The 24,563-nt window shown below is 45.4% G+C and overlaps 1 protein-coding gene across 1 annotated transcript; it reads left to right on the top strand.

Annotated features, from left to right (window-relative positions):
• The first annotated feature begins 69 nt into the window (after nt 1–69).
• Nucleotides 70–20,924, top strand: LOC119382913 (uncharacterized). The gene is made up of 12 exons (XM_049412978.1): nt 70–289; nt 1,964–2,126; nt 2,292–2,440; nt 3,460–3,662; nt 4,099–4,299; nt 4,427–4,514; nt 6,276–6,977; nt 8,501–8,678; nt 8,753–8,936; nt 12,041–12,238; nt 18,215–18,441; nt 20,565–20,924. The coding sequence occupies exons 2-12, from the start codon at nt 1,967–1,969 to the stop codon at nt 20,867–20,869; spliced, it is 2,595 nt and encodes an 864-aa protein (XP_049268935.1). The 5' UTR covers nt 70–289; nt 1,964–1,966; the 3' UTR covers nt 20,870–20,924.
• The last annotated feature ends 3,639 nt before the right edge of the window (nt 20,925–24,563 follow it).

The raw sequence follows: 24,563 nt of genomic DNA, 5'->3' as shown, positions 1-24,563 counted from the left end.
TAATAGGCTCCCGCAAAGGCTCCCGTAAAACAATGTATATTTACGTTGTCGTAGGTCCTGTTGGCTACAGGGGGCTTTGACTAATTTGACTCTACAAGCGCCAATTTTAAAAGTGTTAATGGAAGGTTCTCTGCGATACCGATCGTACCCTTCTTTTTCTTCCTCTGTGAGCTTCGGATTTCTCTCGCTCCTATTTGGCCTGACATCCGCGTGGCTTCCATAAGATGCGCGAGCCAGCTGTGCGCCGAAATAGTGGGCGTACTTCGCAAGAACACTCCAGGCGTGTAAGGTAAGCGTGGCTCCTTACAGCGATTAGGATTTGCAATTGCGAACAGCACCATACGATTCACGGCGTCGTTCTGCCTAGACTATTTTTAATGAAAAATGTGTACGGAGGGAGTATATTCAGTTGGGATTCAAAATGTGGGCCGTGAGGCTGCTTCTGCCGACGTCTGTTTGGCTGCAGTTTTGTGTAACTGTGTTGCGCGTTTCTACCATTCGCTTGGAATTCATTCTGTATGAAAGCCGAGTTGGCATTTAATCCGCAGAAGAGCGCATCGTAACCTCGCTATAATACAGTGCTGTACAGTTGCATTTATTCCTCTCGAAGAAATATAATGTTCTTCATTACACTGTTCCTATTCATTTCGTTTTCTAGTAAATACTACGAGAAACGATCAGGAATGAGTTGATGTTAACTGCGATATGGAGACTAAACCAATTCATTGATCACCGCACTTCTTCCTCTCTCTGTCTCTCTTTCATTTTTTTACTTACTTCATTATCTGTTTCGCGAACGTGGCTGCGCCTTAGTTATACGAATCATAGCAATACTGTGTTGCCGTATTCACAACCAACCTTCAAGATTTTAGAAAAATGCTCCTTAAATTCTGGGTTTCACTGCATGCGTTATTTTACTAGCTCAGTGCGACTGAACTGTGTACTGAAAATTTTAATAACCGCCCAAATTCGGACCACTGGAGTCGCACGTGCACATTTTAGACACGTGAACTCTGAACCGTACAGATATTTTGTGGGAGTATTATGAAGAGAGAAGGCAATTTTAAATTTGTGTGAGGAATTGTGCATCTGCGCTCTGTCGTACAATTTGTATCAGGGGCGTAGCCAAGGGAAGGGGGGGAGTTGGGGGGGGGGTCCAACCCCCCCGAAAATTTTCAGTTTTACTTGCGTATATATACAGTTATACACGCACACATACAAACGCGCGCACGAACATATATACCGTATGGCTGAACCCCCCCCCCCCCCCCCGCCCGAAAAAAATGTCTGGCTACGCCCCTGGTTTGTATAATGATGTTGCCAGTAGCGTAGCCAGAAATTTTTTCGACGGGTCGGGGGGTTCAACCATCCTTTATGTATGCTTGTGCGTGCCTTTGTATGCGTGCCTATATATATATATATATATATATATATATATATATATATATATATATATATATATATATATATATATATATATATATATATATATATATATGTGCAAAAATGAAAACTTTCCGAGGGGGGGGAGAGGGTTCAATCCGCCCAACACCCCCCCCCCTCCACTTTCCTGGCTGCGCCAGTGATTGTTTAGTTTTGTTATTGCAAACTTTTCCGAGAACACTGCGTCGCGTATGGCATCTTATGGTATTTTTTCATGAGGACCATCTTATGGTATTTTTTCATGAGTTCTCCTGCTCTTAGCCTTCACCCAGTATGAAGCAGCAGGCCATGCACAAGCCATCTCTGCCTCACTGTCTTAACTTCCATGTTGAGCATCTCACTATGCAATCTTTTTAAAAGCAAGCATTTCATGTGCTTGACATACTCGCTGAGACGTTAGAATCGTCCTTTTTGTAAAGGCGATGTGAAACACCCAAGTGCAGTACAATACAAAATTACTGTCAAGACATTCGGTACCGCTTCGTGTCGGCTTTTGTTTGAAACAGCTTCCTTTTTGCAGACCATGACAACGATGGCCACAAGCTCATCTCCAGCAGATGGAGACCTGGTTGAAATGATACTTGAAGACGAAGTGGTTTCCTTCAGCAGGACTGTTTTAATGCAGTCTAGCCCCTTCTTTCAAGATACTTTCAAGGACGTAGAAGGCAAAAAGAAACGGGCAAGTTCTGTGTTGCATGTCTTCTTCTTAGAAAATCTGAGTGTTTAATTTGAAACCATTTTAAACAAGAATACGGCTACAGAAAGACTGAAAGCAGCTTTTTTGTTTGATTATTTAGTTTATTTCACATTGCTCATCCTGAAAGTAGGATGTTCGTTCATGCAGGTAGTCGTCTCTGGAGTGAGGGGCCAGACGTTTAAAGATCTCCTGGAGTATATGAAATCTGGAAAGCTGGAATTATCTTGCAACACTGTAGCAGATATATTTCATGCTGCCTGTAAGCTTCAAATGCCAGACATCATTCATCGGTGCATTGAGGTAAGCATGTACCATAACTCTTGCGTGTAACTTTTTATGTGTACGAAACTGCCAACTTTTTCTCAAGGAAAGCAGCAGAATATGCTGTTTTTATCCGCAAGAAATAGTCTCAGTTCATCGGCGTTTATACTTACCTATCAGAAAGTTGTCTCAGTTCTGTCTGTGCGGAAATATGTCACTGAAAGATAAAATTGCCATTCACGTGTTCGTTGCGCGAACCTTAGTTGAAAAAAAAAATTGCCCTGCTTCGGTGTTCAAACCCGAGACCAACTTGAACGGATTTGATGTAGCGCGAAAGGGCACATGGACACGAGAAGACACATAAGGAAATCGCACAGCGCTACTAGCAACAACATGTTTATTTTGAAAAATCAGGCCGCTTTTATACCACCATCGCCAGGCAGGCAGTTGAATACGTGGGATCACTCAGAGCATGCGCAAAAAAAAAAAAAAGGCCACTTTACTCTACCTAGTGTGGTGTCCTTACGTGCCTTCTCGTGTCCGTGTGTCCTTTCGCGCTACATCAAAGCCGTTCAAATGGTTCACCAACAATCCCACACTGCAACCCTCTCCGGGACCAACGTCTTTAGCTCTAATGGTAGAGGACCACCCCGGATGGTCCCGGGTTCAAATCATAATGAAAATATTGATAGCCTGTGTGTGTTGCGCGTTGGCTTTGAGAAGAAAATACATGATTGTGATCATAGGCGTGCGCAAGGTTCCTCATTAGGGGGGCGAAGGTTCATCGCCGCCCCCCCCCCCTTCTAAGTCCATGTATGGGGCAGATTTTGCGCCCCCTCTCGTAGATGATTAGGGGGGCGGCCGCCCCCCCTGCCCCCCCCCCCCCCTGTACGCACGCCTATGATTGTGATCACAAAACAATGCTCATCTCATGTTACGTGCGTTATTGTTGTCATCATCCGTGTGTGTGACTGTCGCAGAAATGCTCAATGTCGCCTTCATGTACATGCATAACCAGCTTTTTAATGTTTGACCAGTTGTAATGCCTTTCTCGACAGATGGAAGCACACTCAAGCGCAATTGGAAGACAAATTATTTTGTACAAGACAGCAAAGCGCATGAATAACGTGCATGAAAAGAACTCTGCTTTCTACCACCTTGTATCAAATTTCGCACTTGTTGCACAATCGGACGAGTTTCTGCAGCTTGACGCTGGTGATGTGTGCGAACTTCTATCATCTGATGTCATAGGCTGCAAAGGGTAAGATTTTCTTCACGTTGTCGTCCTTTTGCATACGTAAAGATAGATAAATTGAACTATTTTTTTCACTTGCCTACTGCGATTTAACTGAATGTCAAAAGAAGAAAGAAATAAGACTCCTCAACTCAGACGTGAACACTAACCACACTTACCTGCCCGGACCCCACGTCGGATCAAAGGCGTGCCCCCCCCCCTCCCCTCCCGAAAAAAATTTCTGACTACGCCACTGCTTGGGCAGCTTGTTTAATGTGGCCGTGTTCTTGCTTCTTTCTGTCTGCGAGATTGTGTAGCTGTGTGCATTTCGTGCAGTTTACTGACAAGATTACAAATGTGCATATTAAGATAGCCGTTCTTTTCCTGTACAGCAGCACAGTGCTAATGAGCTGCCTTTTGCGGTGCGTATACATGGTATAAGTGAATCTTTTTGTCTCTACAGAGAACTCGACGTGTTTAATGCCGCCTGTCGCTGGTTAAGCCATAAAGTAGAAGAACGGATGAATCAGGCTGCACGCTTGATGTACTGCGTGCGATTCCCATTGATGAGTTTGATGGAGCTGAGCCACTGTGTCGAAGCAAAGATTCCACCTGGCCTTCAAGACGTTCACAATGTTCGCGTCATGATCCTCAGTGCTGTGTGGTGAGGGGGATGTATTACTTTTTTTTTTTGTGGGCTGTGCTTAAAGCGGATGACACTATAGTTGTGATTTGGTTTCGACACTGCAATTTTTTCGCCCATCTTATGACGATCTGTCTTTCACACGCAGCTTCTGGGTTGCCAGAACTGCTGGAAAAGAAGCGGAAGTGGGGCATCTAGCTCGCACGCCTCGCCGCTACATCACAGAAGTTCCTGGGGCATGTACCCTTGTTGTTTGCATCTTATGGAATTTTGTTGTTTTACTGACTTAGAGTTAAGCACGCCTTATTGAAAAATGAGTGATACCTTTGTTGTTAACTGAAACCTATAGCTATGCTTCTTGGCGCACTTTGGACCCATGCAAGTAGAAGCCTAGTGTTTTGTAGAATTAGCCTGTCTCATGATGAAGGCCGTAGTGGCGTGTGGCATCTCGATGCCTAGCCATAAAAAAAAAAAATAGGCACTAGCCACGTGGCACGCAAGCGCTACTATTGGTCGGCTCATTTTCGTTGCGGTTGCTGCGGAGGCATGCTCCTGCTGAAGATGCACGGCGCACTGAGAGGCGGCGTCAGAGGAGGTTGGCGGCTTGCCTCGGCAAGCGGAGTCACCTGGCGCTCCTTTCTTGTATTTTTTCCTTTATCAGCGTTCGCATTATAAGGGAAATATGCGCTGAACTGTGCTTTCGCATTTGAGCATCCCCAGTTTTCTCGAGAGAACTCGTTGTTAATAGTGAAACTACATAACGGCGAACAAGTCGAAGATGGTTGTCGCATTATAAGGGAATTATGCACTTGAAGGTGTCCATTTAATTGTCGCAGAACAATCAAGTAGCGTTTCTTGTTAATTTGTAGACAACGGACAGGCCGCCGACACATCTGTATACGCGTATGCCGACCCTTATATGACGTATGCTGTTCAGCGCTGAGCAGTTCAGTCATATTGGGTAATGACATAAGTTGCGCAGAAATCTGCAGAACACTTTGAGAAAAGTCGCTTCCGCGCTGATAACTTGTGCAGGCATGGAAACAAAGCATATCTTATATATATCAAGACACTGAAAAGGCCGAGCTTGCAAAGAGCGCGCGCCGCGGTGTGCCTATATATAGACTTCAATGCGCATGCGTCACTCAGCTCTCTTCCCCCCTCCTTAGTGGTTACCATATCGCTGATTCTTGCCTACGATTATCGCAGTGGCTGATTAAATGTGCGTGCCATTGAACAGAGGAGTGCGTATGCCCCCATGGAGTTGATCAAGAAGTTAAAGGGACCGCATGCTTTCCTCAAACACGAGGGCCCAAAATGACGTGGTCCCAAAATGGCGTGCTCTGTACCAAAATTAAATGGTTTCTCCGCATGGAGAAACCGCATATGTTTATCTGTTGTAAACTCAGGGCCTTTGTGCACCTTGCGTTTGAAAAAAAAATGCAAAAGCTGAGATGAAACCATGGGGGCGTGAAGTCTGCCCCATTCCTTTGCTCTGTCGCACCTGTCCCGTCATTGTTTAAATAAAGTGCAGGGATATGGCCGCGCCCTTTACCCCCGGAAAGCCGGGGACCAAATGTAAGACTTTGTGAGTAGCACGTCATCGCTTCCTTTTGACTTTTGCAACCATTGCAAAGCTAGTTTTCTTTTGGGCTTGAGCAACGCACGGGGGAAGGGAGGTGAAATTTGGTTCCCCCTAATGGAGAACCCTGCCTTGCTGACACGTAAACCAGTGTTATGACATGCGTTCTGCAAAAGCAGGAAGAGGCATTTTTGAACGCTGCTAAGGATGGACACACCGGAACGCCGTAGCCCTATGCACTTAGCATTTGCGAGCGTGTAGCACTTATGCGCATTACCTCGGGCACCTTATAACCCAGCACTCCAAATTTAAATGTCCCGCACTACAGTGAGGCATTGTGCCTTGATGAGTTGCTTTTTTGAGACCATATCGGTGCGTATTGATTTAATTTTGTGCCGTCTTATCGCCCGTCTAGGTGCCGGGAGGTAAGGAGCTGCAATCATCGGATGACGCCGGGGAAGCGGAGCTGCCGTCACTAATTTCTGTGACGCTGGGAGCGGCAAAGGCTCGCTTGGTTCCCACGAGTCACCTAAGCCCTCGAGCGTGTACTCGGGAACACTGGGTTGCACATCTACAGGAGTCGAGGCAGTTCCACAGTCCCGATCACGAAACAGAACAAGTCAGGAGCTTATCAGCGCTGTCCTCGACAGCCGAGTCTGACAGTCCCGTCGACAGCCTTGCACCGACTGTGTGCGAGTCTAGTCTCAACGACACATCCTCGTTCGATGCTCAGGCGTCACGTCCAACCACACAGGAGAGCAACGGAGAGACGATGGTGCATGACTCGCAAAGTTTTTTTTCTCAGTCTGACTCTTGTTACCGAAGTGAAGAGAAAAATAAGTTGTACTTTGAGTCGGTTGACACCGACAGCGTAACGATGCACAGTGACGGTGACAGAGTTCACAAAAATGAACTGGAAAATATGAAGACACGGTATCTGCTTGGCAGTCAAACAGCCGTCCAGCATGAAGCCTTGATTAGGCAATCATCACCGCTTTCCGAACACCCGGAAATGGATTTTTTCGTTGTTAGCCCAAATTCGCCTCAGTGCTCCGCAGAACCACTGGCATCCATCTCTGTGCAAACAGAACATATCCTCAGTGAAACTCCAGGCAAGGTGCGTTGGTGCTATACTTTGGTTCTTTTTCCTTGTGTTTACCTCGCAGAAATCAGTATATATCGCGTGGTCCTCTTACGTGAATCTTGGCAGCAATTATACTATATATAGCCAGCGATCACAAAGTATTGGTGTGAGTACATAAGAGGCAGGTATCTTTATTGTCGGTAGTGTTTCTGAAGCAGCTTCACCTATATTTGCTGTTTTGCATGTTATCGGACCAATCTATGCAATATATCGTAAATTTTTGTTGCAGTCTATGCAACAAATCGTCCTTACAGCGCCATTTTTTAAGGACCATCTGCAGCCATCTATCGCATTTTGCATTATCAAAAGTACACATCGCAGAAATTCCGAACATTTCACGCAGCATTCCTGCTCTGCGACCTTTATTAGCACTTACACTATACATACATCAGAGTATTGTAATGTCAGCATTCGAAATTCATGCCGTGCATGACATATTCGGGGACCAACAAGTCACGCGGCGAGAGAAATAAATCAATGTCGAACTCGAACCGGCTAGCTCGCGTTCGCGTTTTCGTAAATGGGGACTTGCGGTATATATAGTAGGTAAAAACTGGCCGACCACTGCTTGCAAGGATCTTCGTGACAAAGTGTAGCACTTACGTGCTGTGCTCCTAATTCATAGCACAGCCGACTGTTCTTGATAACAGGGTTTCGTGCAGGCGAGTTCGTTGCGCTTACTGGTTATACTGAAGTCCTCGGGCAGAAATTGTTCTGCGAAAGAGCGGTATTGGCACCCAACTGACGTGAACTGTGCATCATGAAATGCAGGACAAATCGAACGCAGCTTATACCACGCCAGTGGTAGGGTACAAGCGCGTAGCCAGTGATGCGGTGGGTTGGGGATTTGAACTACCCCCCCCCCCCCTTGAAATTTTTCAATTGTTCATGTGTCTATATATACAAACACACATGACTTCTGCACTAGATTTTCCCGTTTGTGCCTTCCATGTACAAATGTAGGTGATCTATGAGGGCGCCATGCCTGGATGAAATGAAGGCACAGTACGTAAGCGATGTGCAACCATTCTAAATTTAGCTTATCTTAGTACGTTGTTCGCAAATGTTTCCTTCGAGCTAAGACTTGGATGAATATATACGCATTCCAATAGCTTTAACTTCTCACGCGGCGGATGCGTTTCCAGGCGCGTAGAACTTAGGACCAAGTTTTCCTTCCTTGCTTGCGGTCGCTGCAGGAGCTGGTTTTCATGTCGATAAATTGCGCGCATGTTGGCGAGGCCGTTTCTTTTAGCCTCTAGTCTCTTTCAGCAACTGGAAATGTTTCTCCAAGGTGGAATTATCTAAGGAAATCGGCGCTGCTTCTGAGTAGCACAGCTGACTGAGAGAGTCGTAGTAGTAGTACAGCTGTTAGCTAACTCGTTTAATAACTTACGGTTGCTTAAGACGTGGTTCGCGACAACGTGCTAGAAATCTGTGCAGAAATATTTACGCAAAGTTGTGCAATTGCATAATTTCATTCTTGCTTGAACTTTCAGGATGCTGAGCCAGGCACATTGTTCCTGATTGGTGGAGTCGAGGCGAACGAAAGCCCGTCAGAGTGCCCGATTCTAAGCTACAACATCAAGGGAAACGCTTGGAACCAAACAAAAACGCTTCCAGTTCACCGCTATGGGCACAAAGCTGTCTTTTTAGATGGCTACATATACATCATAGGCAAGTTCCTTTCCTATTAGCATTTTCTCGAATCACAACGAAACCTTCTTGAGGAGGAGGTCATTTTTCCCCAGGTGGTTTTGAAAACTTCAGTCCAATGAACCTTGAGAAAGCTGCGAGTCGATCCTGCTTTTGGTTCGAGGTGAGCTCTGGCAGGTGGGGAATCATGGCTCCCCTGAACAACCCAAGAGCGTACCATGGCCTTGCGGTCCTGGACGAAAATATTTACGTCGTCGGTGGAGTGGACAGTGCCAACAGGTTAGTATAAGTACGCCAAAGCGTAGTGATATTGAAGTTAAGGATCTTGTCCTGCGGTAGCACAGCCACGAGGCAGCTCGCAGGCCACACGAGTCCTCTCAAGAGCCCTGGTTCGTTTTTCACTGGAATTTCCGGCAAGGCGCTCGATCTCGATATATTGCGAGCAGATATAAGTTCCCCGACATAAACCGAAACGATGAGGGGTAATTTCTACAAAGAGAAAAACAATATCTTTTTTTGTAAACTATACCCTTCTATAATACCAAAAAGCGTCCTTACAATGAGAAAAGGCTTGAGAAGCCAGAAAAACCGCAAGAACGAGAGATCGGTGGCCACACCACCTTGAATTTTCCGCGTCAGCTCGCCTTGACGTCATAGATTTTGACGGCATCTGCATCGGCCTGATTGTTAATCAGTAAAAATAGACTATATTGTATTTAAAGGAGACGAAGATACTACTTGGCAAGTATCGAAAAGTTCCACCATTGAGCCCCAAATACCAAAACAATATTTTGAAACTTGTGACGTTAAAAAATAAAGAACAACTTTGACCTTCGTTTTCTCGTTTAATAATCGACATGTCATCGCGAAATTGACGACAGAGTTTTCAAAAAACATAGCATAAAATTATGTAGCCTTTCTCTTTAGTGTCGTTTAGAGCTGAATTTAGGGCTTCCTTGTATAGTAAACTTGCAACATCAATGGTTTGCTGGCTCGTCGACAAAATCCCACCTTTCGTATGACCATGTTTTCCCGGACACGTATGATGTAGTCGTAGCCTGTGAGAGGTTGTCGGTGATCTGATAGTGGTTGTTTTAAGTTACTGGTCACAGCAACTCTGATGCTCTAAACCCTAAACCAGGTTAGATGAATAGTTGATCACCAAGAGCAACAACTATAAAAATGCATTTGCCATTGAAGCATAGGACATTGTTCACCTTGAAGCTTGATACAGCGGATGTTTACTCTCTCTTTCCCCATTGTGACGCGTTTAACGTGAGGTTGCTAAACCGAATACTTATATAGCTTTGAACAGATCTTACATTGTTGCAGGAACAGCCGTAAAGTGCTTTTTTTTGGCAGTAGTGTAACAGTCTGTTACACTGCTGACATAGTTATATTTCTTCTCCATAGCAGCATTAGGTTCACCTTCGCATATAAATTCTGTTCCATTGAGTATCAGAGTCATGCGGAAGTTTAAAAGCATCATATATATATATATATATATATATATATATATATATATATATATATATATATATATATATATATATATATATTCATTGAAAGTAGTGCATTTATTGGTGACAGTTTCTTTTTCTTTTGTTGCACGGATTATTGTTATTATTATTATTATTATTATTATTATTATTATTATTATTATTATTATTATTATTATTACTATTATTACCACTACTACTACTACTACTACTACTACTACTGCCTAAAGGATGCCTTGGGTTTTTGTGTTCGCAAGAGCTGAACATATTCTGCCAAATTTACTTCCTGTGCAGTAGCGTAGCCAGAAATGTTTTTCGGGGGGAGGGGGGGGGGTTGAGTCATACTTTACGTACGTTCGTGTGTGCGTTTGTATGCGTGCCTGTATAGTATATACACATGGAAAATTGAAAATTTTCGGTGGTAGCGGTGGGGGGGGGGGGGTTTAACCCCCCTAACACTGGCTACGCCTAGTGTTCCTGTGCTATTTCTTATGCATATCCAAGAGGATTCAAGCTCGCAAGACTTCAGTCGTAAGCAAAACTTGGTGTTTATTGTGAAAGCTCGCATTCGACATATCGGCGCTAAATGTACGAAAATTAAGGCTGTGGCTCCTGTGTGTGCAATACTCATGGATTGAAACGCGGCATCACTTTCTTTAGTATAACGAATGCTATGGGCAATTTCTCGTGATAAACGCGTCATGTCGCTGTAACTCGGTCCGCTAAAGGTAACGTTGGCTCTGATGTAAGTGTTCGAGTCAAAATTACGCCGTTATGAAACGACCTGTAGACGCTGGAAACGAAAGAACGTGCATTACTTAGCCCTAAATTGTCGCGTTTCAATCCGTGAGTACTGTACCTTCCATAGCTGTGATGTTTTGTAGCTCTTTTGTCAAATATCATCGTGATATTTCATTAACTACTGACCCAAGTCATGATTAACTGCTTGGGCCACACGGTTGTACCTTTGCTGTGTATTCTAACCTAACTGCGTTGTTCACCTTTACGTATGTACCGTTTCTGTGGGCCCGTGCTAGTCGAAATTAACGGCACTCCTTTTTTTAACGCATTAGCGCTAAAGAGCTCGTTTCGCAGAAATTCCGGTGTCGGCGTCGTTGGCTGCGAGTGAAAAACCATCATCTTGTCCGTGACTGAAAAATCTAGAAAGATGCAAATAAAATAAATAATAAAAAAACTTCGGTTCGAGAGAGAATCGAACCTAGGCCGTCTGCGTGGCAAACAGGTGTTCTACCACAGAGCCACGATATTGTTTACGCCTTCGAAAAACAAAAAAAACTATATGAATATCATGTAGTGGAAGAAGTCTCCTTAACGCAGGTAATATTGCGTGGCAGAAGCGTAGAATCGCGCCAGGCGTCAAAACATGTGAATTGCGCAACGAGTGGGTGTTTTAAAGGCCCACCCATTACAAAGCGCTCAGACATTCTTACTTATCATCAGCTGCAAAAGCATCAACAAAGTGAGCATCTGCGTAGGTTCGCGTGTTGCCTTACACGGACGCGTAGTGGGTCCATCACTGATTCGCAAAAGGAAGAATTACGGCGTAGTGGGCACTTAACAACTGCACTTGCAGTAGGCATTCTAGGATAGTTTGAAACGGCCAATGTTACGCGCACAGTCGCTCGTTTCCTTACCGAAGCGAGGCTAGTAATTGAGAAGGCGATGCGCATGGGGTCCGATTACGTAATCGGGTTCTACTCTTGAAGGCGAAGTTCAAGCGTCATCCAAGTTTTTTATCACTCTATCGCTCTCTTCAAGTTTTAAGAAGTTTCAAACTTTTTATGAGTGGTGTGCATGGTATCTAAAACCTCATGCACTAGTGCTGCTCAACGACGCACAATGCATGCTGATTTGTGCTTTCAGGCTTTTGAGCTGCCTCGAACGCTACGACAAAGAGACTGATGAGTGGACAAAGCTCAGCGGCGAACTTTATTCCCCAAGAATGGCCATGGGGTTCTGCAGCCATAAGCGACAGCTTTGGGTTGCCGGTGGCATTGTACAAATTGGCCGGAGGACGTGTTCCACTGCCTACGTGGAAGTCTACGATCCTAAAACAGAAAGGTAAAACTGCCCTCTGTACAGACTTTAAATTTCAAATAACTCGTTCTCAAAGACTGCTGTTACTTCCTAGCAGGTGAAAGCTTTTTCGGAGCTCTAAAAAATGCAAGGGAATAGACGGTGGTGTCTGATCGGCCACGCTCTCTTAAAATGTAAAAAAAAAAATACGGCAGATCCCACGCACTGTGGGAATCGATGTAATGCGAAGCAGCCAGCAAAGAGCTGCATACATTGCCTCGTTTGTCTTTGAGCCAAATGAAATCATTCATGCCATGGCATCTAGTCCACCATATATCGCATGTTTGCCATGCACGCATGCATGCACAATCTAGTGTACACCATGCCAGTGAAACGCATATTCTGGTATATAAGTGCATGACCTGTCGCTTATGTTCCTCACGCACTCGTGTCATGCCATACCAATTTTGTTATATATCACTTTAACAAAACGGCCGGAAGCGCACCATGACAGTGGCATGTAAATCATACCGTACATGACATGCATAACATGATTCGCATGTTAAGACCTCTCATTTATGTTCGTCATACAGTCACATCGCGCAATACCAATTTTGGTGTATATCAAAGGAGCGAAATGGCCGCGAGTGCACCATGAGTAGAGCATGTAAATCATGCCATACATGACATGAATATTATGGTTTTTCATGTTACCAGCTGTCAATAATGTTCATCATACAGTCACACCGCGCAATACCAGTTTTGGTGTATATCAAGCTATCGAAACGGCTGCGAATGCACCATGAGCGTGGCATGTAAGTCATGACATACATGGCATGCATGTCATAATTTTCATGTTACCACCTGTTATTCATGTTCTTCATACAGTCACATCGCGCAATACCAATTTTGGTGCATATCAATCTAGCGAAACGGCCACGAGTGCGCCATGAGCATGGCATGTAAATCATGACGTACATTTCATGCATGTCATGATTATCATGTTACCACCTTTCATTTACGTCCGTCATACAGTGGCGTCGTATACCAATTTTGGTGTATACCAAGCTAGCGAAACGGCCGGGAATGCACAATGAGCGCGGTATGTAAATCATGACATACATAACCTGCATGTCATGATTTCCATGTTACCACCTTTCATTTACGTTCGTCATACAGTCGTGTCGCGTAACACCAATTTTGGTGTATATCACGCAAGCGAAACGGACGCGAATGCACCATGAGCGTGGCATGTAAATCATGACATACATGTGATGGATATCATGGTTTCCGTGCTACCACCTGTTATTCATGTTCTTCATAAAGTCACATTGCACAATAGGCTTCCCAAGCAACGCTTAGCGGCGCTGCTGCTCTTGACAGGCAGCGCCATCTCTGGCAGAAAAAGAGAAACTGGGGCGTGATCAGCGAGCGCTTTCCCTTCTCGCCACCGCGTTGCCGCTCGCTTCCGTGCACGTGCAGAGCTCTCGCGGTGCACTTGCGGCGTCTCACAATGTACCGCGTGCAGTGCGGCTTCAAAAGGATCTTCAAGCTTGACTGGCACTTCCGCAAAGCGAACTTGATAAAATGAGGAAAGCTCGTCAATCACGTTAACGGTGAAGAGCAGACGATCGACGACAACCACGCCCGACTCAAAGCGAAATGCATTTCCCAAGTCGCGATTACACCGTGTAGGACGTATACCTCGAGGTAAGTCTCATTCTGTCACGTTAAAGATGAATAATGGTCCACATGCACTCCGAAATGAAGCCGTACACGCTATCAATGTTCTGCGGCGTGGACTACGTATCATATGATTGTTGTTTTGATATGGCATGCTTACAGTAGCAGCCGTGTACTTTCGTGAACAAACGTTTGCGGCGTGCGAAAAAAAGATTATACGGCCATGGCACTGCTTCCTGAGAAGGTTAGAGTCAAGTCCTCCGTGCCGCTGGAGAATCACCCGCCGATTAAGACGCACGGCAGCTAGCTGAGCTTCAACCACTGTGAAGCAAGATGAACTGCTCGCCTCGTTTTTTCGGCTCTCGCGTCATGCTTGCAGTCTCTTTTTATGATACCGACTTGACAGGCGTATAAAACCTGTTGCGTGAACGCGGCTAGAAAATCGCACAAAGTCAGAAGGTGGTTAATTCAAGGTTGCAATTGCAAAGCATGTATGAAGTGCCAGTTATATTTAGCGGCTTAAATATATATCACCCCAATAAAGTGACAAAAACAAAGCAAACCTGCAGAACGATGTCAAAGCTTGCTGAAAATGCACAGACGTCCGTTCCGGCGTGATAAAGCAGCCTTCCCGACGCGTGAAATGCAGGCGCCGAACTTCTGACAATGTGCGGAGTTCAGTTGAATTCAACCAACCGCGCAACGCTAACGGTATAACGCGAATGTGAACGTTCAACAACGACGGGTAGGTCTCACGAGCACGGGGAATCAAAACACAAAGTTGCTTCACCTACAACCGTAACTGGACTTTAACAATGCGAGAAGACAGCGAGTAATCATTACTGTAGTCGCTGCGTGCATGCGCCCCGTTACTTACCGATTCAGGTAGCCGGAACGAACGAAAGCGATGAACTCAGACAGCCAAAATAGAAGGCGAGACAGCGCTGTCAGCTATCCACGCTTGCCGCCTTTATTTCTCGTGCGACACGCCCGGGAACCGATACAGTTTAACACGTGAATCGTGTGCCTTGTCTGCACTGTTGTGGCTGGCCACTAAACCGCAATACTTCGGACCACGCTTGCGCTTCCGCGGGGTCGCTTCTGCCATCGTGGAAATGCGCAGCTTCGCACAGCAAGCCTCTCGGTTCAACGTGCCGAGCTGACGGCCCCACAGTTACCCGCACCGTGAGAAGAACGCGAGCGCACGTGCGCTACCGCTACCGTGAAAGGGGCTGAGTCGGCCGCGCGACGGTTCAGTGTTTTCCGACAGAGCCGCAGCGCGGCTGGCGCGGCGCTGTCGTCGCGCCGCAAACTTGAGCTTGGGTTCCCTATACCAATTTTGGTGTATATCAATCTAGCGAAACGGCCGCGAGTGCGCCATGAGCGTGGCATGTAAATCGTGTCATACATGACATGCATATCATGATTTTCATGTTACCACGTGTCAGTTATGTTCGTCATACAGAAATGTCTCGTCATACCAGTTTTCGTATGTATAGGGCCCTTCATTTAAACGGCCGCGAGCGCCCCGAGACCATGTCATGTAAATCATGCTGCACATGACATGCGCGTCATGATATGCATGTTAGGACCTGTCATTATGTTCGTCATGAACTCTTGTCACGCCGTACCAATTTTGGTATATATGAAATTAACGGAACGGCCGCAAGAGCCCAAAGGCCGTGGAATGTAAATCATGCTGTTCATGACATGCGTGTCATGATTGTCATGATATGACCTGTCACTTATGTTCATGATAAGGCCATGTTATGCCACACCAATTTTGGTATACATCCGATTAACGGAACGGCCAGGGAGCCCAAAGGCCGTGGAATGTAAATCATGCTGTTCATGACATGCGTGTCATGTTTTTCATGATATGACCTGTCATTTATGTTCGTAATAAGGCCATGTTATGACACACCAATTTTGGTATACATCCGATTAACGAAACGGCCAGGAGAGCACAAGGTCGTAGGCGGATAGATAGATAGATAGATAGATAGATAGATAGATAGATAGATAGATAGATAGATAGATAGATAGATAGATAGATAGATAGATAGATAGATACGCTCAAAGTCGCAGAAGTTCGCTAAGAAATGCTTCGCATTTAATAAAATAAAGGTTTTTGACAGCTTTTAGAACTATACACCAATGCTGATGTTCAGCCTTCGTGGTGTGACATAATGGCTGCAAAGCGCTTGAAGGACAAGGACAACAGGAAGAACACAACACGAGCGCTAATTAACTCTGAACAAGTGGGTTTATCTGACAATGGAAGAATATATATATATATATATATAGGTTGCATACACGACACTCATTCGCCACAGTAACTGCCATGCGCACAGACAACGTGCTTTCTATCTTTTATAGTTTTTGCGGATCATACATTTCTTGCAGCGCCGTTTCTGAGGATTAAATATTCGCTTTTTTGCTACAGCTAAATGCGAGCAACGCCATTTCTTTCATTTGTGTATACATGACTTACTTTCATTGAAATGTTAATGAGAACTAACAGACAATAACGCCAAGGAAAGTACAGGGGATGTTATCTGTAGTATTTAGAATATATATGTGAAGAAAGTAAAGTGGACGAAAAGATGACTTGCCGCCGGCAGGGACCGAACCTGCGACCTTCGAATAACGCGTCCGATGCTCTACCACTGAGCTACGGCGGCGGTCATCCTCCAGTCCACTTTCTGGGGTATATATGTTGATTTAAACCTAGGAGTGTTAGTCAGCGCCAATCGCAGCCATGGCGGCGAGTGTGGAACACTCTTTTTTAGCCTGTTGGCGTCACGTAGCACGTGATCTTTTTTACGAGTAGGCAGCTGACCAATAATCCCTCGCATACTACCTGAAGGCATTAAGTCTGCCAGGACGAGACCCTCGCTATGAATGAAGGAAAGCAAATGATTTTTCAAGGGCTCGTTTATCTTCGTTAGACACAATATTAATGAGAACTAACAGACAATAACGCCAAGGAAAGTACAGGGGGTGTTATCTGTAGTATTTAGAATATATATGTGAAGAAAGTAAAGTGGACGAAAAGATGACTTGCCGCCGGCAGGGACCGAACCTGCGACCTTCGAATAACGCGTCCGATGCTCTACCACTCAGCTACGGCGGCGGTCATCCTCCCGTCCACTTTCTGGGGTATGTATGTTGATTTAAACCTAGGAGTGTTAGTCAGCGCCAATCGCAGCCATGGCGGCGAGTGTGGAACACTCTTTTTTAGCCTGTTGGCGTCACGTAGCACGTGATCTTTTTTACGAGTAGGCAGCTGACCAATAATCCCTCGCATACTACCTGAAGGCATTAAGTCTGCCAGGACGAGACCCTCGCTATGAATGAAGGAAAGCAGAGGATTTTTCAAGGGCTCGTTTATCTTTGTTAGACACAATATTAATGAGAACTAACAGACAATAACGCCAAGGAAAGTACAGGGGGTGTTATCTGTAGTATTTAGAATATATATGTGAAGAAAGTAAAGTGGACGAAAAGATGACTTGCCTCTGCTTTCCTCCATTCATAGCGAGGGTCTCGTCCTGGCAGACTTAATGCCTTCAGGTAGTATGCGAGGGATTATTGGTCAGCTGCCTACTCGTAAAAAAGATCACGTGCTACGTGACGCCAACAGGCTAAAAAAGAGTGTTCCACACTCGCCGCCATGGCTGCGATTGGCGCTGACTAACACTCCTAGGTTTAAATCAACACATATACCCCAGAAAGTGGACGGGAGGATGACCGCCGCCGTAGCTCAGTGGTAGAGCATCGGACGCGTTATTCGAAGGTCGCAGGTTCGGTCCCTGCCGGCGGCAAATCATCTTTTCGTCCACTTTACTTTCTTCACATATATATTCTAAATACTACAGATAACACCCCCTGTACTTTCCTTGGCGTTATTGTCTGTTAGTTCTCATTAATATTGTGTCTAACAAAGATAAACGAGCCCTTGAAAAATCCTCTGCTTTCCTTCATTGAAATGTGTGTTTCACTGGGAATAAGTGAGTGGTTTGTTCGTCAGCTTCGGCGTTTTTCTGTGACAAGCGCCAAAAGAAACGAAACAAAGGAAGTGGGAAGGGGGGGGGGGGGCTTATAGTTGCATCTTAGCAAAATTTGTGAAAGACATTGGTAAAAGACGTAAGGCAAGCCTCCCTGCCTTCCAAGTAGGTCATCATCAAGAAACAAGCGATGTACTTGGTCCTATGCTAATGTGCTTCCATCTTTTTGTTGTTGTTGCTCCGGCGCCGCTGTTCTTTCGTGCCCCATGTTTACCGCACCGTGTTCCTTTGGAACCTGTGGTGTGAGCCACATTTATCTTCGCGGTAGGTGGTCTTTCGCGGTGAACTTCCTTCCTTCGCCGCGGAGTTGCTTGACGCTGGTGGAGTGCGGCGACGACTTGTACGCCGTGGGCGGCCTCCTCAGCCACCGGTCCGGCAAAAGACGCATCTTCACCACGGTCGAGGATACGCTCGTGTTCGTGGATGAGCGCAACACCTGGGTGAACCGCGCGCCCATGCCCAACGCCCGACACAGCACCGTCGCCGTCGCTCACGGTGAGGGCACTTACGTGTACATCCGACTCCACGCACTGCTGCTTCTGTAAAGGCGTTCGATTGTTGTAGCCTTCAGTACATACCATGGCAGCAGTGGTTTAAGGCGGCTGCTGGAAATAATTGCAATTTCTCCGCTTTTCTCGTGCGTTATCACGGGCTCGTTTTTCTTCGTCAGACACAACCTTAACAAACAACCAGCAGACAGTGAAGCCAAGGAAGGTATAGGGAACGGTATTTGTGGTCTTTTAACTGTATTTTAATAACTGACATAAATGCGAACAAACTAAAGTGGACGAAAAGACAACTTGCCGCCGATAGGGGCCGGACCTATACAATCTGCGGACACGCGTTAACGGCACGCGCGTTATCACCGTGACATAGCATTACTGACATAGGAAAAGTAGCGAGCGTGGTTTTCAAGAAAGGAAACCAAGCAAGTCATACGGTAAACATTGTTGCGTGTAAAACGGTGCAGCTGCTTTTGATTGTGTGATGAAAGAAAAAGATTGCACCAATGAAATTATGTCGAAAGCTTTATTAGGCGTGCTTAGTGAAAAAAAAAGGATATTGAGCAAGTCACTTGTAAGGTATATATATATATATATATATATATATATATATATATATATATATATATATATATATATATATATATATATATTTTGCCAAGAGTCTATACACCATTGTTATTTTCTTGTAACACTCGCACTTCTTTCACTATGCAATGATAGAATACTCTCGTACCGCCCCTCAACAACGCTTCCTGCATTTAATAGCGCTCATAATATACAATAGTATACACATTACAGTATATACAATATAGATGAATGGCACTTTACCACTTACCGGTACTTACCTATGGGGCAGTAACTGTGCCTAGGAAGGCACTGTGGGTAGTTTAGTAAATAAATAAATAAATAAATAAATAAATAAATAAATAAATAAATAAATAAATAAAGCTGGAGGCTTACCAAAAGGGGTTCAACTTAAATTGAGGACTACCCAGCGAGCCACGGAAAGGAAAATGATAGGTGTAACCTTAAGGGACAAGAACAGAGCGGTTCGTGTCAGGGAACAAGCGGGTGTTAAAGAGACACTAAAGGCAAATTAAGTCGACGTTGATTGTTGAAATAGCGTTCCAGAAACCTCGTAGTGCTTGTTTCGTGCCAAGGAAATGCTAGTTTTGAAAGAAAATCATGTTTTAGTGGTTCGCACGGCGTTAGCGCACCTCAAATGACCCGCCTGAACGGGCCTTCTTACGTAGCGGTTGCCGCGCACGGTTTCTTGCGTAACAGCTGCCATAAACCGTGCCAAGACGCAGCCACGGGCCACTCCGAAACTGTATAGTTCACTGTAAAAGTAGAGTATCAACAGTGCGAAAATAGCGAGAGCCAAGCACACGCAGCAGGACGCGATACCGAAACTACCACTGAGACGCGACCGCGTGAGCGAAGCGCAGCTCGGCGAAAACGGAACATTTGAATACGCGCGCCATCCCCCTCGTAATGTCAAGAGGTCCTTTTTTCCATGAATCAAACAGAAACGAACGAGCAGCATTTTATTGCGTTTTGTGGCGCACGGAAGGTTTTTTTTTTTTATCGCAACTAGTTTGATTACTAGCAGTTAATTGTGCTCGGGACTCTTGACGTCATCGGGATCATTTCCAAAATGTTCCACTCGTGGCGCATATCGTGTCCTACATTTACCTTAATTCCTCGATTAGTAGAGCACTGCTGTTGATAATATTGACGTTTTAGACGTTCTCACACATTGACCTTTCACTCTGACATGAATTGTTATTTGCCTTTAGTGTCTTTTAAGGACAGCTTAGTCGAAATGAAGAAGAAGAAATGGGCGTGGGCAGGGCATGTAGCGCGAAGGCAAGATGACCGCTGGTCATTAAGGGTTACAGACTAGATTCCAAGACAAAGCAAGCGCAGAAAGCTAGGTGGGCAGATGATATTAAGAAGTTTGCGGGGAAACGTCGCCGCAGCAAGCACGGGACCAGGCTGAGTGGCGAAACCTGGGAGAGGCCCTGCAGTGGGCGTAGGCAGGCTGATGATGATACGCGACAGTAGTGCACGATGCGTATAGTTTGCTGACACTGGCTCTTGCTTCTCCAGACGACATGATCTTAATCATCGGAGGCCGGCAAGCCGAGAGGCCCGACTTCCACTTCGACAACATCCTGGCGTACGACACGAAGATGAACAAGTGGTACCTGCTCGCAAACCTGCCGAGGAGTGTGGTGGACTACCACTGCGTGCTGGCACCACCCGAAGAGAGCTCGGAAAGCTTACGAGAGGTGCTGACCAGCCGTGGCGACCACAGGTCGACAAACAAGCTGGTCGAAAAATTCAGAGTTGCAGCTCCGGACGTGAAGTCCTACTCTCAGGGAGACATTGCTATTGTGCGGCAGTACAAGTAGCACGCCTTCCCGTGGCGTGCGCCTAAATTCTGCTAATTAAATAATTTGGCTCAAATAGTTTCTGTATTTGTTGATGTAACGTTGTTCCGGTGAAGCCATAAACTGTTTTGGAGGCAAGTTGGTACATTTGTTGAAGTTAATGCACAAAGTTTGGCGACCAAGAAATTAGCTCCATAATAGCTTCAGGTGACCGTGCTTCACCTGCATCGCCCGGACGAGGGAGGTTGCACGTCCGGGCCACCTTCGCGGACTTCTCACGCGCGCAGGCGCAGCTTATTGGCAAATTCAATGCCACGGTAGCCTTTGGGTGTTGCTACGTTACAATTCTAAATTTCGAAGGATCGAACTATCTTTTTCTCGATATTACGAATTTCCCGATTTAACGAAATAATTCGAGCGCAATCATTACTTCGTTTAATCGAATTTCAACTGTATCACATTGCTTAATGTATATAGAGAGAGTATGAACGCGTAAATTTTGATTACATATGTGATCGCGTGACTAGAACAAATGCAAGCCTTGCACGACTGAAATTTCAAGATATATATATTAAAAGGAGGATGACCTTATTTTGTAGCGTTAGCTACACTTGCCTAGCCGGAGCCGATTTCGCGTGGAGGGTCATGAGCCGTGCTGCGCATGCGCGAGGATCAGTGATGTCACACAGCTGGGTCACTGGAGCTGGCATCTCACGCGCTCTCCGACACGGCCGCGCGCGGCTCGCCGCTGCTGGTCTGCGTCGCATTCGAGAGGAGTGACGTCGTAGCCATAGACACAGTGGCGCCGGCGCGCGCGCAGCTATTCGCCTTCGCTGTGCAGTCGCCGTCTGACACTGCGCTGGGGCCGCTTGATAGCGCCTCTGACTGGCGTTTGCAGGTGGGTAACGCCACGGAGGAGGAGAGCGCAAATGCTGCTCGACGGCGCAGAAGAGCCGAGAAGCTTATCTCATCGGATCCCGAAGTAGTTGCCTGGCAAGTAGCGGTTCAGCGTACGAAGAATGAACAGAAGAAGGCTAATAATCCTAGACAATCTGGAAAGCTAAGAATAATCTGCTGAACCTTTGCTAACGCTACGTATACCCTGGCATAGCCGAGCTAAGCCACTGCAAATTTTTTTTAGGTCTGGCGGTCCCATGCCGCCAATTTCCCACAGGATTGGTGCCCTCCCAAGCGACTATGTGCTCCGTTCTGCCGAGCACCAGGCCGAAAGTGCGCTTGTACTTATTCTACCGGTAGGTATCCGGCGGCAGCAATTCCCTGCCTCCAACAGCAGCGGCGGATGCTCGACTATTTCACCAAGGCTGTGGTGGCCTAAGGTGCGCCCAGGGGCCTTATGGGGCCACCTTTCGAGATGAGTACCCATAAACAACCGAGCGCCAGGTTGGTGAACTCCTCGACCCTTTTAGGAAAAACCGGTGGGTTTCCGGTTGGCACTGGTAATCGAACCCGGTACCAACCGCATTGAAAGCGGACGCTTTACCATGCAGGCACCGCTGTGGTTCCCTGGACACCTCCAAGGCTACGGGGCCAGACGATATATCATCTCATGTGCTTGTGTTACATTATCGTTGCACAATACTGATGCGTTATGTACGAATTGTCTCTAGATACAGGCATGGGTCCAAAGGATCGGAAAACAGGAAATATGGTCCCTGTGCATAAGGCAGGGAGCAAGAAAACATGTACAAAATTACCGTCCCATATCCTTAATTTCTAATAACAATATCCACGATATGGTTATGAGGGACGTCGTAGTGGAGGGCTCCGGAAATTTCGACCACCTGGGGTTCTTTAACGTGCACCTAAATCTAAGTACACGGGCCTCAAACATTTTCGCCCCCATCAAAAACGCAGTCGCCGCGGCCGGGATTTGATCCCGCGACCTTATATATCCTTGATTTCAAACTGTTGCAAATCATCAGAGCACGTTATTTATACCGCGTTGTTGAAATATTTTGAATCCACTCATTTTTTCGCTAAATCTCGGTATGGATTTCCGCAGGGTCGTTCATGCATAACAGAACTAGCTGACTTTCAACACGATATACTAATTGCGCTTGACGGTAACATTGCTGATGATTTGTTTCTCGAGTTTCGCAATGCATTCGACGCAGTACCACATAATCTGTTAGGTATTAAACACGCTTCTTTAAACATTAATGCCTAACTACAAACCTGGCTCCGTAATTACTTAAGTAGTCACGAACAGTGTGTCGTTCTAAATGCTGAAAAATCATCATATGTAAGCAAGGCTTCAGGCGTGCCGCAAGGTAGCGTTCTGGGTCCGCTTTTATTTTCAGTTTACATAAACGATAGTATAGCAGATAACATAAAATCTTGCATAAAACTATTCGCAGATGACTGCGTCATCTGTCGTCGCATTGCTTGTACAGCAGACGTCGAATTATTACAAGATGACTTAAACACAGTAACACGTTGGTGCTCCACTTGAGTATGTGCTTAAATATCTTGAAATGCAACCACATTAGCTTTACAAAAAAAAATTAGAAAATCCAGTGCAGATATAGTACCGATGGCGGTGCAGTAAAGAAGGTACCGGAGTGTAAGTACTTGGGAACGAAATCATGGCACTGGAACTGACATATAGACCATATGATATCAAAAGCTAGTGGAATTTTAGAATAACAGAGAGCTGTGCTAGTCGGTACGTATTCATTCTAAAAAGACAGGGTGTGCAAACACGGACACAAGAAAGAAGTCAGGACACCACAAACGCGTGGTGTCCTGATTTCTTTGTGTCCGTGTTTGCACGCCCTGTCTTGCTAGTGGAATGTTCTTTTTATTCGCAGAAATCTTAATTGTGCGACAAAAGAGGTAAAGAAGACTCTTTACTTTCTACACGTAAAATCAATACTTCACGATGCTTGCGTTATTTGAGACCCGGCTCAAAAGTGTCTTGCAAAAACAATCGAAAAGGTTCAAAACCAGGCAGCCCGCTTCGTTAGCAATAACTACAATTCCTTTCCTAGTATCTCAGAAATAAAGGCTACACTAGGCTGGCAAACTACAATCAAGAAGACGGAAACTTCGATTAAAACTTTTACATAGCGTATATTGCCACCAGGTCACGAACTGCGGCGAGCGCGAGCCCGCATCCAGCAAAAACAAACGAAGAAGTCGTTTGAGACCATTGGTTTTTTTTGGCGCGGCCATCTTGCTGAACCTCTGTCAGTATTTCTGCCTGCGTGGTTATTTCTTGCCCGAGGACCTTCTCTTCGCGCGTGACAATATTATAATCGAATAGGAATTGATGAAGCGGAATACCTACCAGCACTAATATCGTTCTAAAAGATGTCGACACACACATAAAATGCAAGAATATTCCTTCAGAACCACTAGTTTTGCCAACTCCTCCTTTTTAAAAACAATTAGAGAATGGAATCAAGTTCCTGAAGATATAGTAAGCTTGACTGACAAGTGACAACAGTGCTTTTTCCTCATCGTTGTGACATGTGTATTACACCTTTTATATCTTTGTTATTACCATATTGTACGGAATTGTTTTGTGGTATGCTGTTAATATTATGTTATGTTCTGCATTGTTGCCGTGCCTTATCACAGAAATGTCATTAAACCATATCGACTTTGTATATGCGCCCCCCTGCAGTAATGCCACTACGGCGTTGCAGGAAGTAGGTAAAAAAAAAAAAAAAGAGGAACATAATGTTTTCGG

This window comes from Rhipicephalus sanguineus, chromosome 1 (genome assembly GCF_013339695.2).
Source record: "Rhipicephalus sanguineus isolate Rsan-2018 chromosome 1, BIME_Rsan_1.4, whole genome shotgun sequence".
Classification (NCBI taxonomy): Eukaryota; Metazoa; Arthropoda; class Arachnida; order Ixodida; family Ixodidae; genus Rhipicephalus; species Rhipicephalus sanguineus.
Note: the sequence above shows the minus strand (reverse complement) of the source record. Positions and strands in the feature narration are given on the sequence as shown.

Excerpts from the sequence above, each read along its gene's own strand:
- LOC119382913 (XM_049412978.1), top strand. The coding sequence starts at position 1,967 with ATGACAACGATGGCCACAAGCTCATCTCCAGCAGATGGAGACCTGGTT. Across the intron at positions 12,239-18,214 it reads TACGATCCTAAAACAGAAAG|GTGGTCTTTCGCGGTGAACT; the intron begins GTAAAACTGCCC and ends TCTTCGCGGTAG. Across the intron at positions 18,442-20,564 it reads CACCGTCGCCGTCGCTCACG|ACGACATGATCTTAATCATC; the intron begins GTGAGGGCACTT and ends TTGCTTCTCCAG.